Raw genomic sequence first — 18,140 nt, 5'->3', positions numbered from 1 at the left:
GTTTTCCCCAGCGGAGTCGCCAATCTGTGGACATGGCCCAATTGTGTATGCCCAGTCGATCTGTGGACAATGACAGCGGTCTTTTTGAAAGCCATGCTCGGCGGCGTAAGGGTGCTATCGACCGGATCGTTTTAGCTCGGTCGGTTTCGTCTCGGTAAGGGTCTCGAAACGATTAGAGATGTTCGGAGTCGCCACCAAGCATTTGTGGGATGCCTAGAACCCGTTCGAATTCCACTTTATACCTCGGTCAAATCGAAGCACAAAGCAGCGTTTTGACATAGGTACTAAAGATAAGGAAATCGTCCCTCTTTAGCATCCTATCTCTAGAATGACTCTCGTACGCCCTGGATAAGGTCGTCCACTATCCAAAGTTTCTGAGTAAGAGGTGAAGGTACGTATTGGGAAGCTCTTTAATCAGACACCCAATCCCGCCCGCGTTTAGCGGCCTCTACTGATCGATCTTGGTTGGTTGAATGCAAAAGTTGATAAAACGGTTTAAATGCATGAATGCGCATCCAATGTTTTAAACCTAACATGTGAGCTTTCTAAGTCAATCGATTTAATCCAAGTATCAAGTATAAGATATCGAGTTGGATTAATGATTGATTTGCATGCAAGACGGAAATTAAACATCCATTTACCGTATTAGGTTTAGGGTGCATAACATGATCCATTTGTCTTAGTAAGGCATTTTGCAAATATGATTTGAGTAGTCATCTGATCCGTCCTATATCCGGGTTAACCGGAGTTGGAATCGTCCTAGACTAATGCTGGAAGGGAACAGGCCCTGTACCAGACGGCTATAAGAGGCGCGAGCCAGCCGGCGGTGTAAGGGGCCTCCCTCTGGTTTTGAAAATGAGAAAGAAAAGGCCTGCTTGAGGCGCGGGTTAGCCAACGGCTGTATGCCGTGTTCTGACTGTTTAGAAAACGTTATGAAACGTGTTGAAAATGGGTATTTGAACCTGGTTTGATTTTGAAAGGATCGTTTAGACCGCATTTGTTGATTTGAAGGACTAGACTCGAATAATCATCATTATTTGATAATATTCGGTGCCGGGTCCGATTTGATAAGCTTGACATGAATAGTTTTGAAAATGATTATGGACTAATTGTTTTAAGTCCATTTTGAATGTAATTAGTCGGTACTCATCATCGTACCCGGGTTAAAATCCGGTATGGAATATAGAACCAAGGATGATTTCGTGTTGGTGACTAATATGTTTGTTTGAAAATTTAAAGAAATGAAATAAAAGGCTTTAAAATACCTCTTAAATGTCATTAACCAAATGTTATCACCGAAACACGGATTTAACCGTCATGGTATGAAGAACCAAGGGTGAAAAATGCTTTATGGTTAAAACATGTGAAATAAAACAAAAAGGTTTCGAAAATACTTGAAATGGTAAAAACCGATTACAAATATGAAAATGGATTAAGGGAAATGACGAGAACAAACACGGTTGATCTCTGGTCTGAGTACCCCATTTAGGCGCGAGCCAGTAGGCGACCTAACGGGCTTCTGCCTCAGACCAAAAAACAGTTTTGGCTCGTTTATTCCATGTTTTGGTTCATGTTATGCATGTTTTAGCATGTTAAAGTCATGAAACGAATGAAAACATAATAAAAGAGGATTTTTACACCCTCATACTTACATGTTTGGTTATGGCGAGTGACCGACGTAAGTGTAACAACTTATTTGATCGGAAAAAACTCGGTTTAAAACCGTTTTGGTAAGTAAAAGAGTTTTTTAAGAGTTTAGTGATGGTGTAGTGGTCAAAGTGGTCGGACAAGTGGTTTAATGCACGATGACGGTACCAAACAATGTGTAAGGCTTGTGTTTACGATCGGTAGGTCGTAAACACACCTTGGATTGTGACTTTAGAAGTCGAGTCGAGAATTTTAAGGGAGAAAAGAGGGGGCGGACACTCGCGTAAATCTCAAATGGGTGGCATTTGAGGGGTATTTATAGGAGAATGAGTGGTTGTGTGAGTTTTGAGCGACGTGGCCACCTGGGTAGCTCAAAGAGGCGTGAGCCACGTCGCGGCACTTCGAGTCGTGTTGTCACTATCACAACAAACGCAATCATGATTTGTTCTATCCTAGGTTTTATAGTCACATGTTTGGTACTTGACCAACATGAATCCGGGAAAACTTAGCATAGAAGGTTTGAGATATTTTTGGTTTTTGTGTTTTACTCAGTTTGACTCGTTGTTGGAGTCGGGATTTGAATTTTTGAGTTGGTTTTTGGTCCGGTGTCGGTTTTGACTCTAGTTAGTGTCATTGCGACCCCGTCGTCATGCATTAAACACTCCAGGTATTTTTGAAATGTTTTGAAATGTTTTGTTTTCGAAATCGTTTTAAGTTTTCCGACGTAAAGTTGTACACAAACTGTCGATCAAACGCTGCGATCCCAAAACATGTTGTAGTCCGATAATCATCGGGTGTTTGTTGGAGTCTCAGCAGATACCGGGTATCTACAGGTTTCTTATCTTGATTATTCAGTAACTGACGCCGGTTAAATGTTTTGAAAATTGTGGTGATCCATTCGGGGATGGTGAGCAGTTGTTGACCAGGTAATCATATGGATCGCTCGCGGGATCTGGCTGGGATGGAATCATCACTAGTCTTGAGTTTAGTCTTCCGCTGTAGTTCTATGACAGTTTCTTTTCTTGTTGATTTGGTTTGAGACAGTTTGTATCGTACGTTAAGTTTTGGTATTTAGGTTATACACAGTTTAAACAATTGAACTTTAAAGTATGTTTCTTTATGGTCACTTTTGATATATTGTACCTCGGGCAACCGAGATGTTAGCATCTCCATATGATAAGGTGGTCTAGGTAAGGCACCTTGGTGTTTGGGGGTGTTACAAAGTGGTATCAGAGCGACGATTTTGGAACCTGTAACCAATGAACCCAATCAACCTAGAGAGTCTAATTAAAATGAACCCGGGAAGGATTTGTTAGGAGCTAATGCAAAGGCTTGGGAGACGTCCTAAAGTCGTGAACTTGCCCTTGCAACTTTGAACCGGTCACTATGGATGTGTCGTGGGATCGCTAATTGTTTATTGTCTTTAAAGTATATGTGTTGGATGAATTATGTGGTTGAATTAGATGGAATGATAGAAGTATGTGAAGTATGTGTTAGAAATTATTAATCTCATTAATTTACGTATTCATATATGAAGTGATTTATTTAGTCATGAAATAAATTCTAGATCTTATGCATGCAAACATAAATAGAAATAGAGAAGAAATCGTCTTTCTTACTATGTGATTTCGGTTTTATGGGCACCAACAAGATCTCCTTCTTGTTAGTTCTTGAGCTTTCCAACAATGGATGAACAAGATTCAAGTTTAGAATCTCTCCCAAAAGCATATACCCAAAGAAACCTCTTAAAGACTAAAAATAATATGATATAGTATTAGGATTAGTCTTACTTCAAATTTTGACACAAAATGTTAATTTGTTGTCCTCTATTTTCGGTTAAGAGAAGAAGAGATTAGTGAGTTTTATTTCTCTAGGATTTTCACAAATAGTAGAGAGTTTTTGTCTATATCTTTCTTACTCTCGAAATTATAGATTTTTGAATGAATAATATTTAAAGAGAAAACTCCTTCTCTTTTTCTTTTGTTTTGGCCGAAAAAGGCCTTGGGTAGGTTGCCCAATAATTTTTATTTTTGCTCTTCACAAGAGACTAGGCATGCAACCCTAGTTTTAGGTTAGTTCTTCTCAAGATGTATAGCCTTGAATGCCTACAACCTAGGGTTATGATTGTGTCTCCATATAAATATAAACAACACAATATAAACTATACACTCCCACCCTTATTTTCGGTACATGCATAAAATGGAGAATCCATTTTATTTTGTCATTTGTCAAATTGTGACATATGTGACATGTTACTTGACATGTGAATTTGTAATGTATTTTTAACATATTAAAAATCAACATACTCATAAAATATGTCATTTACAAAATTGACTAGTAATTCGTAATTACTTGTACCAAAACGGTTTATCAAATTATAAATTACAACGTCTTGTATTTATAATAAATTATTCATTCAATTTCAATTCCAAATTGTTACGTAAACAATAATTTTATCTAAGTAATAAAACAATTCAATTACTTAGACCGTATCTAATATAATCGAATTACAATAAGACACGTTAATTTTACTCACAAAATCATCCGTCAATTTTAAGCAATTTAATTAACTCGTATCGGCATACGATTAATTAAATAATCAATTAAGAGTATTTCCCTATAGGTATGACTTAAGGGGATCAACTGATCACCACCGTCGCACGACAGTAATGTCAAACTCTAGTCAGCCAATCATTACCGATATGTGTGGACCAGTTGACTGTAAAATATTACATCCCATATGTATTCTCAAAATGAGATTTAAACATGTGATCATCATGATCAACAGTTGTGATCGCATTATTGTCGGAGGACACATATTCCAACAATCTCCCACTTGTCCTCGACAAGTGTGCGCCACCAATTCTCTTGTCCTATTACTATCTCCCACTCAATGCAAGGTGTCTTTCAGGTCGTACTTGTAAGTGATCATATCGAGAGTGGTTTCCTCGATCTGGAGAATAACTGATTGACCTGATTTATCTACCATAGATACCTTCCGAGCGTGGCCACGTATTTCCAGTTCTTTACTCCTCGAGTGGCCCTGAGATATTGTTATAACCCTGACAAGGGGTGGACAATTCCTATCGCACTTATTCCCTTCGACTAGCCACATCTATCATAACCCAAAATATGCCCATTTGACCCCATTTACGAAGGTCGTAGTAACATAAATCAAAGTTAATCTGTAACTGTACTACCTTAGGCAAATAGTCTTTAGTCAAAAGAATTGACTCATTAGAATACTACAGTAGCTCTCGCCACGACCAGGCTATATAAATTTCCTAGAACTCTATAAGCGGTCATTAGCCCGACAAAGTGTTCCTAACAGTCTGCCAATGTGATCGACTAGTCATCTCACATGACTGTATGGCATTGATCTTGCCATCAATCGCATCGCACTCTAGTCACTTCTAGACGTCACCTCATACAAGTGACTGTGGGCGAATACTATGTTTATCCGGGTTCACTTTAACGGGGTTCAATATCGTCATACAACCCGTTTGGATATAACAAAGTATAATAAAAGAGTTTTAAAGTGAAACTCAAACGACAAATGCGATTATCACATATGAATAGTCAATGCCTGATTATTATTTCATATTCTATAATCTAATTTGATCTTGTATGTAGTTGTTCATCTCAATCCAATTGAAATGACATGACTCATCATGTTAAGCCTATGAATAGGCATTGTAAGTAGGTCTTAGCAACTCCCTGCTCAACCTTGCTACATACTTGTTTTCCTTTCGTAATGTATACATTTGCATTCCAAAACTTTCTGAGTACGTGTCTAGATCCAATCTAGACATAGGCTTTCTTGCCTTAAAATAGCTCCCATTGTTTTCACAGTGTGCGGGACTCATCTCTCTTGCACATCCCATGATTGCAAGTGTACTCGATTTCCGTTGTAAATATCTCTCATCGTTCTTTATTGCCTAGAACGATTCTAGCAAATCCATTTCTTAAATGACATAGCCACAATTGTTCCTTAACCATCTTCACGTGTTTTGAATATGGTTTTGTCTGAAACCTTCCGCAATCTCAATTTTCATTTGTGTAACACCCTTACACAAATTAGTTGATTGCATCAAAAACACTTAATATTCCATCCTTAATGCTTCTTCAAGCACGTAAGATTAATCTATATGGCTACTAGGTAACTATTACCTGAATTCGATTTTGAAACGATTCATCATACACAAAGTATATGAAGTGTTATACATCATTATTCATTTAATTGATCCGGCAGTGGAAGGAAATGGAATCAATCAAATATGTTCAACTCGATTGAACTAATCATCATGAATCTTATCAACATAAGATTTCTTATTTGACGCTAATATCATGTGGATTTATCTCCATAAATCTGGATATTAAAGATTTATTATATATCTCCAAGTCTTAAATCATTCCCAATGATCAATATGTCATCCACATATTAGACTAATTAAAATCACCGTAACTTCCACTAAACTTCATGTATAAACACAACTTCTCGATTTATCGAGAAAAGTTTTATAGCATGATCAAAACATTGATTCCAACTCATTGATGTCCTACTTAAGACCCTCTCTTAAGTTTCACATTATCTTAGGATTACAAGAATCTACAAAACTCAAGACATGTATTGAATACATTCCTTCTAATTGAAGAAGTGGGTTTTAGATTCACTCGCTATATGTATATCATCATAATGAAATACAATCCCTAAGAAGATCCGAATAGTGCAAAACACTTTGCAACTAATCAAGCTATGATATCTCTCTTTGATATCCAACAATTCCACTCGGAATTTATTTCGGATTTTCATGGCTCTAAGCCTTGTATTGAGTTGTGACTTAAACACTCTCATGTAAGTCATATGTTCATTAATTTCCAGAAGTAATCAACTTGAATCAAACAATTACTTTGTAAGTTGCAAACTCTTTAATTTCTAAAAGTAACACTAATTCATCATCTTCAACAAGTGATGACTTTAACCTCCTAGGTTTTGAAGAAACAACGTCTTACACAAAACGTCTCATGTAGCCAAGAAAGACCAGTTTCTCGTGACATAACATCCTTTGTGGCTCTTTGTATAATTTCTCCCACTCTGTTGGAATATGTGTCCTCCGACAATGATGCGATCTCAACTGTTTATCATGATGATCACAAGTTTAAGTCTCATTATAAAGAATACAATTGGGAAGTAATATTTTACTGTCAACTGGTCCACACATATCGGTAATGATTGGCTGACTATAGTTTGACATTACTGTCGTGCGACGGTGGTGATCAGTTGATCCCCTAGGTCATACCTAAAGGGCAACACTCTTAATTGATCATTTAATTGATCGTATAACGTTACGAGTCAATTAAATTATTTAAAATTGACGGACGATTTTGGAAGTAATATTTACGTGTCTCATTGAAATTTGATTAAATGAGATACGGTATGAGTAATCGAATTGTGTCATTACTCAGATGAAATTATTTTTTAAAGAAACAACTGAAATTGAATGAATTATTATAAATACAAATTATTGTGATTTATAATTGGTAAAATATTTTGGTACAAGTAATTATGAATTACTAAGTCGATTTTTGTATATGACGTATTTTTATTAGTACGTTGATTTTTAATATGTTAAAAATGCATAACAAATTTATGTAACATATGACATGTGACATAAGACAAATTGACATTTTGACAAAGATAATATGGAGTCCATATTATCTAAGTGTACCGAAATTAAGGGTGGATTTAGGATAATATTGTGTTTATTATTTGAGTGGTAAACATAATGATTACCCTAATTGTCTAGCCATGCACACCTAGTTGTCATTGTGAAGACCAACTCTTGCATGCATTGCCTCCCTCTAATCCCCCTTCCACCCGGTTTTTTGAGAGGAAAAACCACTTTGGTTTTTCCTCTTATTTTACCTAATATACACAAAATGTAGTGGTTGTAGAATTCATTCATTCATCAAAATATTTTAGAGAGATAAAAAAACATTTCTCCTTCCTTCCTCACCTTCTCCTAACTGGTTTTAGGAGATAAAAACCAAATATTTTTGGGTCAATTTTTCTACAAAATTAATATTGTACTAGTATTCATAATATTAATTTTATTAAGAGTGTGCTTTGGGTATTAAACTTTGGGAGAGATCCTATACTTGGATCTTTGTTCATCCATTGAGGAAAGCACAAGAACAAGAGAGAAGGAGATCTCTCTTGTGCCCTAATAAACCAATATTCCAATGTAAGATAAAGATTTCTTCTTTATATTGTTTAATAGTTTGCATGCATAAGATCACCAATTAATTTTATGACAAATTAGCTTAAAACATTTATGAATATGTTAGTATATAGATCTATTTTTTCCTTCAATCGGTATCAAGTGCCATGGTTGTTTGCATGCAAATCGGTTAAAAGTTTTTCCGAGTTATACGATTAACATATAAAACTTGTTAAATTTGTGTTATTATGATATATCACGAAAATCATTATGCATGTTAAAATTTCTGGTCCTAAAATATTTTTAGGATATTTTGGTTAATTTATGGATTTTTATTGTTCATATTATATAATAATGGCATTAAAAATATGATTTTATGAATAAAATGTCATTTTCGGACTAAAATTAGCTAAACTTCGAATTTTCCAGTGATTTTTGGATATGTTGTCACATATATTATTTTGAGATGACCTGTTAATTTTCCTAATTGTTGGACTTCTTATGCTCGAAAAATGGATTTTTCATTATTAAAATCGAATTTAAGTGAAAAATAGGTTAATATGAGATATTTCGAATCTGGTCATAGAAATTTAGTATGTTGTCACATGCAATTTTACAAGATGTTTGTAAAATAATAGGCTATATTGAAGTTTTTATGCATGATTTATGATTTTTTGAAGAAAAATAGCATAAATAGTGACTTAATTAGTAAAATATTAATAAAGCATACTCCATGACTAAGGAAAAAGATCACATGTTGCATTTTATTATATTTTTAAGATCTAAAATTGAAAAGTTGATGAATATAATTTTTCTTATGTTTTTATGATTATTTTGTTAAAACCGATAAACCGCAACATTGTTTTTCCGGATAAATTTCGAAATTTTAAACCTAAGTTTTTGAACATTATGAGTGTCATGGTATTTTTCCAGAATATTCATGAGTTTAAATTTCAAATTTTGAATTTATTTGAAATTTTGTGATTTATTTGAAGTTTATAGCTTATTTTTATAATTTTAGGTCCAATAATGAACAAATTTTAGAAATATGAGTTAATTATGGTCATAATTATATTATAATGCTGCAATTTCTTTATGATTGTCATAATTTTATTTATGTAATTTTGAATTATGTAATTTTTACTTAGTATGGCCTTAGTTTTTTAATTGATATTACCCGAAATGTATGGGAATATCGATTCGGTTGTAATTTATTGTGATCTCGTATCACCGTTTTGTAATTTAATAGATTTATTTTATTTTAGTTACAAATGTATAATAGGAAATTATGTAATTTGTTATGTAATTTTATTTATTTCGGAGTTCTCAAAGACGGATTTCTTCAAGATGGCGATACATAAAGACGGTGTTACCTCGAGATGCGTGCCACAACCGAAGTTCAAGGGACCAATGGAGTTGGTTTCCGAATATGTAATAGTTAAATAGTTTTTCTATTTTAGGAAGGCCATACTAGGATTTATTTTATGTTTGCATTTTATTTATATGTCGCATGCATCGCTAAATCGCCATAACTAAAACATGCATTGTCATTTTATCGAGTTTATCGACCGTGTCAATTAAAATTATCGTAGTTCACCGCTTTAGTTCACTTAAAACGTGATAGATAATAAATTGACATGACCTCTCGCTAAAATAATCAATTGAGACATAGCCTTACCAAATAGTAGAAACCATGAAAACCTATTTCGTGAGGGAGTGCACTCGGCCACACCGGGGTACAAACCTTGTTACGTAGGGGAAGTGGGTGATAAATGTCTATCCACTGAATTCATGTTGATGAGGGTTTTATCGGCCACACCGTGCCCAAGTTAATGTGGGTTTGGATCATGGACACATTTATTCGAAGTTTGGATTGAACTCAACAAAAGTTTTTCGATAAGGGTTTTATCAGCCACACCGTGCCCTTGTTGAATGTGTTTTGGGCTAAAGATAAATGTTAATGTAATATTATCGACCAAGATTTCTAAAAGTAGAATCGATTAAAGCGTTAATCCACCGAGTTATATTGATAATGGTTTTATCGGCCACACCGTGCCCAAGTTAATATGAATTTGGGTCTTGGAATCATTTATCTAGTTGGGTAGAGGTCACTAGAAAAATGCATATAACTTGTTTAAATTATAAATTTTTACGAGTATTATTATTAAAACGACATTTGTTTTACTCCTTCTATTTTGTTTTGTAGACCACTTCTTTTCTCATAACAAATGGCAACACCAACCCCTAACGCCACGCCTCTCGCTAATTCATCATGGCTCCGATCCTTCATGGATCGATGTAAACTTGAAAAGAATGGGTCAAATTTCTCCGATTGGGATGCCTAACTCAAATTAGCCGCCCAAGGTGACGACAAGCTTCGTTACCTAACCGAGGCCTCTCCACCCGAACCTAATACTAGGTCGACCGCCGCTACTAGGGAAGCATATGAGGCTTACCATAAGGAGTCCGCCGCAATGAAAAACGTGTTGATATTTGCGATGGAAGCGGATCTCCAAAGGAGAGCCTTTAAAATGGGCACCGCTAATGAGATTTACTCCAAGCTTGTGACAATGTTTTCACAAACTCCGCGGATCGTCCAATATGAGGCGGCCGCGGCATTCTTTGATCTCGACTTCAAAGAGGGCCATAAGGTTAGCCCTCATGTGCTCAAACTTATGGAGCTAGTCGAGACCTTGAAGATTCAAAAGGTTGAAATCCCCAAAGAACTCATTGTAGATAGGATTCTACACTCTTATCCAAAGTCAAAGCGTATGTTCAATTCCGGGTGAATTTAACATGCAAGACAAGGATGTGTCTCGTGAAGAATTGCACAAGTTTCTTGTGCAAGCCGAGAGGGACATGGGGATAAATGTGAACCCACCAAAGGATGTGCTTAACATAAGCACTAAGAGCAAGGGGAAGTTCAAGAAGAATGGGAGGAAGGGTAAGAAACAAGCTCCCACTTTCACCAAGACTAAGACTAATGAAGCTAGCACTTCAAAAATCAAGAAGGGTCCTCTTGATAAATGCCATTATTGTAATGGTGTTGGACATTGGAAAAGAAATTGTTCCAAATACCTTGGTGATATTAAGGCTGGAAAGATCACTCCAGTAGGTAAATGACTATCCTTTCTTTTATGTTTCTAATTCAACTATGGTATTGTGATACAAAGTTGTGATAATGTATCTCCCTTTTTATTGTAAATAGGGCCTCCACCAAGCAAAGACAAGGGAAAAGAAAAGCAAGCATGAGAAACCATCAAGAAGCTAGGAATAGCTTTCATGGAGCTTTGCTTTTTATTGTCTTATTTTATTCATATTTTGTATTTTAGAACCTTTAAGTTTCCGTGTTCGACATGGAAAGGTATTTTGGATAATTGGTTGTATTTTGGATAATGGTGGCTTGGTTTGCAACCCAAGTCACCCGTTTTATCATTTTATCCTTTGTTCTAAAATTCGTATTTAAATGCTTGCTCTTAGAAACATATGATTATTCACTTAAAGTGATCTAATAGACAAATATAATGACGGGATTCATTATATGTCCACATGCTTAAGGGTTGTGTATGATCATTTACAAAGTGATTTTGAGTATATGAACTCTTTTAAAGGAATGTCAATCACCAAGTACACTTACGAAATCTAAAACTATTAGTCAACCTATGAGATAGTTCTCCTTATACTTCAAATTCATTATTTGTGTCTCATATGCTATCTTTGAATCTATAGTGTATTTATTCTAAAGATAGAGTGGTAGAAAATGAGAACAAAACACACGAGGCAAGATAAATTTGTGTACTTGTGTAAATGAGATCTACGCAAGGTAGAATGATTTGAATGAAGGTATATCTATTTATATAGTATACCCAATAAATGAGATCTATGGTCTCAAGTAAGTTCTATATGACTAAAGAGACCAAGTGAAGTAATCATAAGAGTATGTTCTCAAGATAACTACACGAGGAGACCAAAAGAAAGTTTTGGAACAAGAATGACTAATGTAAAGTCTTAATTGACTAGTTTATGATAAAATTTTGACCAATAGTTTCAAACTTTACTTAAGAGCCTAAATGATTCAAAGTAACATACTAGTAATAAACGAGTTGCAAGGATTGATATACCGATATCTTCAATAGCTAAGTTTTTAACCTCGCAAAAGTCATTACTTAACCACATTATGAAAATGAATTGGTTAAACCTCCTTCTGAAAGGGATATTTTGAAGGACGTGTATTAGATATTATTTATATTTAAACAATGACATTGCTACGTATCATTATGATATGAACGAATTAGAGATTAAAATCTCTTTCCATAAGGTTAAGATGAGACCTCTTCAAAATAGGAATTTTGAAAGGATATGATGGGAACATATATGGCTTCATCTTAATAACTTTGCAAAGCAACATACATTCCAATTTTGAAATGTTTTCGATTGAGTAATCAATTTCGAAACATGTGGAATTAAGTGGGAGTTTAGAAATTATCATGTGAAGACATGTAATTTAGTGGGAGCTATCATCCTTTGAATGTTTACAACTCATTACTCATTAGGAATGACGAGCTAATATCTTCTTTCACAAAGAAGTATTTGAGTTTTCAATTCTGGATGAATATGGACTATGATGAATCCAATTACATCAAGAAATATTGGATTAGTATTAAGAAATACACATCGTATCAACATACACATAGGTTATTCATGTAAATGAAAATGGAATTGCCATTAGTAGTCATGGTCGTTCATTGAACCTAAGAACGGTTGATCTCATGATCATTAGTAACTAATGTTTCCGCCATTAGAATAATCATGCACATGTCCAATGGTGAATCATATGCATAAGAACATGATGATTCATTGGTAAGCCATAATAGAAACGTCATGAATTCTCGAGTAGAATCCGATGAGCGATTTCGGTGTTTGATAGAATGCTCTGTTATGTGACAAGAGGTTGCACATATTAATGAAAATCCGAGCACATGTAAGGATTTATGAGAATCCTAAGCCTTTCAAGCTAAAAGGAGAAATAAGAAGTTTGGAAAGATACTTAGTTGAATAAGAAGTTGCTCAAAACTAATCCTTCCTAATATGCTAGGACTTGTGAGAAGTGCTAGACTAATCATCTTGACAAATTGTTGCAAGACTCTACAAAACATATACCTAGTGCATTGTGTGTGGATGGAGCACTTGATCAGTACAAGTTATATCATTCACCACAAATTCGTTCGTTATGTGATAATCAATAAGGAAGTTCTTTCAAGATAAAGAACCGAAACCAAGGTCGGGAACCTTGATGTGTACTTGGTAAGGTTCATGCTATGAGTGATAACATGAATGTAAAGGATAATACGATTAAGAAGTTTGAACACATGGACACGTAACATGTTAAACTTCTATTGAAATCAACAAGTGTTTACACACTTACGATTTGCATCACAAGGTTGTAATCTTGTATTGACTACCCGAGTGTGATGTCGACATTTGTCGTTTGAGTTATTATTAACTCACCTTATACTTTGTTACATCCAACGGGTTGTAGAGACAATTGAACCCCGTTTAGGTGAACACGGATTAGCATTGTATTTGCCCATAGTTACTTACATGAGGTGACGTCTCGAAGTGACTAGAGTGTGATGCGATTGATGGCAAGTTCAAGTGCCATAAAGTCATATGAGAATGACTAGTCGATCACATAGGCGGACTGTTAGGAACATTTTGTCGGGCCTTATGACCGCTTATAGAGTTCTGGCAAATTTATATAGCCTGGTCGTGGCGAGAGCTACTATAGTATTCAAATGAGTCGATTCTTTTGACGAAAGACTATTCACCTAAGATGGCACAGTTTCAGATTAACTTTGATTTATGTTACTACGACCTTCGTAAATGGGGTCAAATGGGCATATTTTGGGTTATGATGGCTGTGGCTAGTTGAAGGGAATGAGTGCGATAGGAATTGTCCACCCCTAGTCAGGGTTATAACAATATCTCAGTGCCACTCGAGGAGTAATGAACTGGAAATGCGTGGCCACGCTCGGAATGTATCCATGGTGGATAAATCCGGTCAATCAGTTATTCTCCAGATCGAGGAAACCACTCTCGATATGATCACTTGCAAGTACGACCTGAAAGACACCTTGCATTGAGTGGGAGATAGTCATAGGACAAGAGAATTGGTGACGCACACTTGTCGAGGACAAGTGGGAGATTGTTGGAATATGTGTCCTCCGACAATGATGCGATCACAACTGTTGATCATGATGATCACAAGTTTAAGTCTCATTATAAAGAATACAATTGGGAAGTAATATTTTACTGTCAACTGGTCCACACATATCGGTAATGATTGGCTGACTATAGTTTGACATTACTATCGTGCGACGGTGGTGATCAGTTGATCCCATAGGTCATACCTAAAGGGCAACACTCTTAATTGATCATTTAATTGATCGTATAACGTTACGAGTCAATTAAATTATTTAAAATTGACGGACGATTTTGGAAGTAATATTTACGTGTCTCATTGAAATTTGATTAAATGAGATACGGTCTGAGTAATCGAATTGTTTCATTACTCAGATGAAATTATTGTTTAAAGAAACAATTGAAATTGAATGAATTATTATAAATACAAATTATTGTGATTTATAATTGGTAAAATATTTTGGTACAAGTAATTATGAATTACTTAGTCGATTTTTGTATATGACTTATTTTTATTAGTACGTTGATTTTTAATATGTTAAAAATGCATAACAAATTTATGTAACATATGACATGTGACGTAAGACAAATTGACATTTTGACAAAGATAATATGGAGTCCATATTATCTAAGTGTACCGAAATTAAGGGTGAATTTTGGATAATATTGTGTTTATTATTTGAGTGGTAAGCATAATGATTACCCTAATTGTCTAGCCATGCACACCTAGTTGTCATTGTGAAGACCAACTCTTGCATGCATTGGCTCCCTCTAATCCCCCTTCCACCCGGTTTTTTGAGAGGAAAAACCACTTTGGTTTTTCCTTTTATTTTACCTAATATACACAAAATGTAGTGTTTGTAGAATTCATTCATTCATCAAAATATTTTAGAGAGATAAAAAAACATTTCTCCTTCCTTCCTCACCTTCTCCTAACCGGTTTTAGGAGATAAAAACCAAATATTTTTGGGTCAATTTTTCTACAAAATTAATATTGTACTAGTATTCATAATATTAATTTTATTAAGAGTGTGCTTTGGGAATTAAACTTTGGGAGAGATTCTATACTTGGATCTTTGTTCATCCATTGAGGAAAGCACAAGAACAAGAGAGAAGGAGATCTCTCTTGTGCCCTAATAAACCAATATTCCAATGTAAGATAAAGATTTCTTCTTTATATTGTTTAATAGTTTGCATGCATAAGATCACCAATTAATTTTATGACAAATTAGCTTAAAACATATATGAATATGTTAGTATATAGATCTATTTTTTCCTTCAGAAACAGAGGCATGGGTTGTTCAAGGAAGGAAGAAGGGAACCCCAAAGCTGACGACCATAGTTGAGGAACCTGAAGGTATGTTATAATTCTCTGAATCTGAGGTGCAAAAGGAGTTGGATTTTTGGAAGAATTCAGTGATTTGTTTCATACTTGGTGCTAACCCTCCCTGGGACGTTGTGGAAGAGTTTATTTTCGGAATTTGGGATGAGTATGAAGTTGATAGAATTTCCTTCCTGCTTTTTGGTGTTTTTATTGTTAGATTTAAGAACTCAAAGGATCAGGAAGTTGTCTTACAACATGGTCACTTTTTATTTGAGAATAAGCCATTGATTGTTCGCCCTTGGAATTCTCAGGATCCTTTAACAAAACCTGAGGTTAAGGTAGTCCATGTATGGGTTAGATTGTTGAATCTGCCTTTAAAGTTTTGGGGGCAGGGTATTCCTAAAATTTCAGGTTTAATTGGAGACTATATTAAAAGTGATGAACCAACAGCGGCTAGAACGAGGCTTGGATATGCTAGAGTGTTGATTGATGCACCCTTTGATCAACCACCCCCGAAAGAGGTTAAGTTCCTAGATGAAGCAGGGAAAATGGTTGTTATTAATGTTGAGTTTGAATGGATTCCAATCCTTTGTAAAGCTTGTGGTGGCATAGGGCACATTGATAATGCCTGTAAAAAACCCAAACCCATCCATAAGCCTAACCAAAGGGTTGTTCAGAGGTGGCAACCAAAGGTTCCAGTGGCCAAACCCATGCCTAAGGTGCCTGTGGCAAAAGTTTCTTCTCCTAAGGCTCCTGTGCATAGGGCATCCACTAGTCCAAGGACTGTCACTCATTATGTCTCTACGCCTAGAGTTCCAGGGACCAGTACTGGGAATAATCAGTTGGCCATACCTGCTAGAGCTATTATCAGATTAAGTAGACAAGAATTATTGGACCAGGGTAGTAATGCTTCTATGTTTGGACAGTATACTTTCATGGATGCTCTCAACAATGCTACCCCTAAAGTTGGTATTAGGACTGGTCATATACCCCCTGCAGAGGGGGGGGGGGGGGGGGTCACAATGATAGGCTTTTGGAATGTGAGGGGGTTGAATAGTCCAGCAAAGCAGAAATATATTAAATGGTTCTTACATCATCATCAAGTTGGATTATTTGGCCTCCTTGAGACGAAGGTTAAGCCTTCATCTCTAAATAAAATTAGCTCTAATATTTGTACTGGATGGTGCCTTTCTACTAATTCTTCTTATCATAAAGGTGGAAGGGTATGGTTATTATGGAAGCCTAACCTTTTTAGTCTACAATTTATTGAATATAGTGCTCAGTTCATACATGTTCTTGTGCATGAGCTGGCCACTGGATCTTACATCTATCTTACAATGGTGTATGCTTTTAATGGTGTGCATGAGAGGAAAGTTTTATGGAGTAGACTTCAGGATATGTGTGGAATAATTCAGTGTCCCTGGCTCATTTGTGGGGACTTTAATACTGTTTTGGCTCCTTGTGAATTGTTAAGTGGGAATACCACTGAGGAAGAAATGGAGGATTTTCAAAGATGTATTGATTACTGCCATATGGTTGATATGCCAGCTACTGGATCATTGTTCACTTGGAATAACAAACAAGAAGCTGCTACCATGGTATTTAGTAGGCTTGATAGAGCTCTTGTTAATCACGAGTGGCTTGATCAGAGGAAGGAGTTTTATGCCCATTTTCATGTGGAGGGATGTTTTGATCACACTCCATGCCTCATTCAGAGAGTGTGTGATATGGGGCAGAGGAAGGGAAGCTCCAAATACTTCAATATGTGGACTGCTGCTGAACAATTTCTACCCTTTGTTACTCAGGCTTGGGGGAGCAGAGTTGCTGGCACTCCCATGTTTAGGTTTGTGAGAAAGCTTAAACAACTTAAGCAACCTCTTAAGCAGCTGAATAGAGAGCTCTATGCTGATGTGGAGAACAATGCTATGAGAGCATGAAAGCACTTAGAATTCATTCAGTCTCAACTCAGGTCTGATCCTACTAATGCAGACTTGATTGGGACTGAAATCGCAGCTGCTAAGGATTATCAGGAGCTTCAGAAGGCCTGTGACAGCTTTCTGTTACAGAAATCTAAGGCAACTTGGATTAGTGAAGGGGACAATAACTCTAAAGTTATTCATAGTTATATGAAGAATAGACAGGCTAGAAACAAAGTACTGAGGATTGGTACTGAGCAGGGGATGTGGCTTACTGATCCTGGGCAAATTCAATAAGCTTTCTTATCCTTTTACCAAACTCTGTTGGGGGAGACACAGACTATGAAAGCTGTTAATGCAAAAGTTGTACAAAGAGGGTCAGTTTGCACTGAGGAGCACTGGGCTTTGTTAAGTATGCCTGTAACTAATGATGAAATTAAAGAGGCATTGTTCCAAATCCCTAACCATAAAGCTCCTGGCCCTGATGGGTACTCTAGTGCCTTCTTTAAAGATGCCTGGAGTGTGGTGGGAGAGGAGCTATGTGAGGTGGTGAAGGACTTTTTCATTCATGGAAGATTACTAAAGCAGATTAATCACACCCTGGTCACTCTTGTTCCAAAAGTGGACTTGCCATAGAATGTGACTCAATTTAGACCAATATCCTGTTGTAATGTGATATACAAGATATTTTCTAAGTTACTCTGTTCCAGATTGACCAAGGTTCTCCCTCATATTATCAGCTCTACTCAAGGGGGATTTATTAAAGGACGAAATATTATTGAAAACATTCTGGTTTGCCAGGATGTAATCAGACTCTACAATAGAGTTGTT

The 18,140-nt window shown here is 35.9% G+C and overlaps 1 protein-coding gene across 1 annotated transcript in view; it reads left to right on the top strand.

Annotated features, from left to right (window-relative positions):
• The window catches only part of LOC141648482 (uncharacterized), an 80,926-nt gene extending 63,320 nt beyond the window's left edge, over positions 1–17,606 (top strand). The window contains exons 3-5 of the mRNA XM_074457181.1: positions 15,352–15,426; positions 15,535–17,236; positions 17,363–17,606. Coding sequence (XP_074313282.1) covers positions 15,352–15,426; positions 15,535–17,236; positions 17,363–17,606 — 2,021 coding nt within the window. The remainder of the gene's footprint in view (positions 1–15,351; positions 15,427–15,534; positions 17,237–17,362) is intronic.
• Positions 17,607–18,140: the final 534 nt, after the last annotated feature.

The sequence above is a fragment of the Silene latifolia genome, chromosome 1 (assembly GCF_048544455.1).
Source record: "Silene latifolia isolate original U9 population chromosome 1, ASM4854445v1, whole genome shotgun sequence".
NCBI lineage: Eukaryota > Viridiplantae > Streptophyta > Magnoliopsida > Caryophyllales > Caryophyllaceae > Silene > Silene latifolia.
This window is presented reverse-complemented; position numbering and strand designations above follow the sequence as displayed.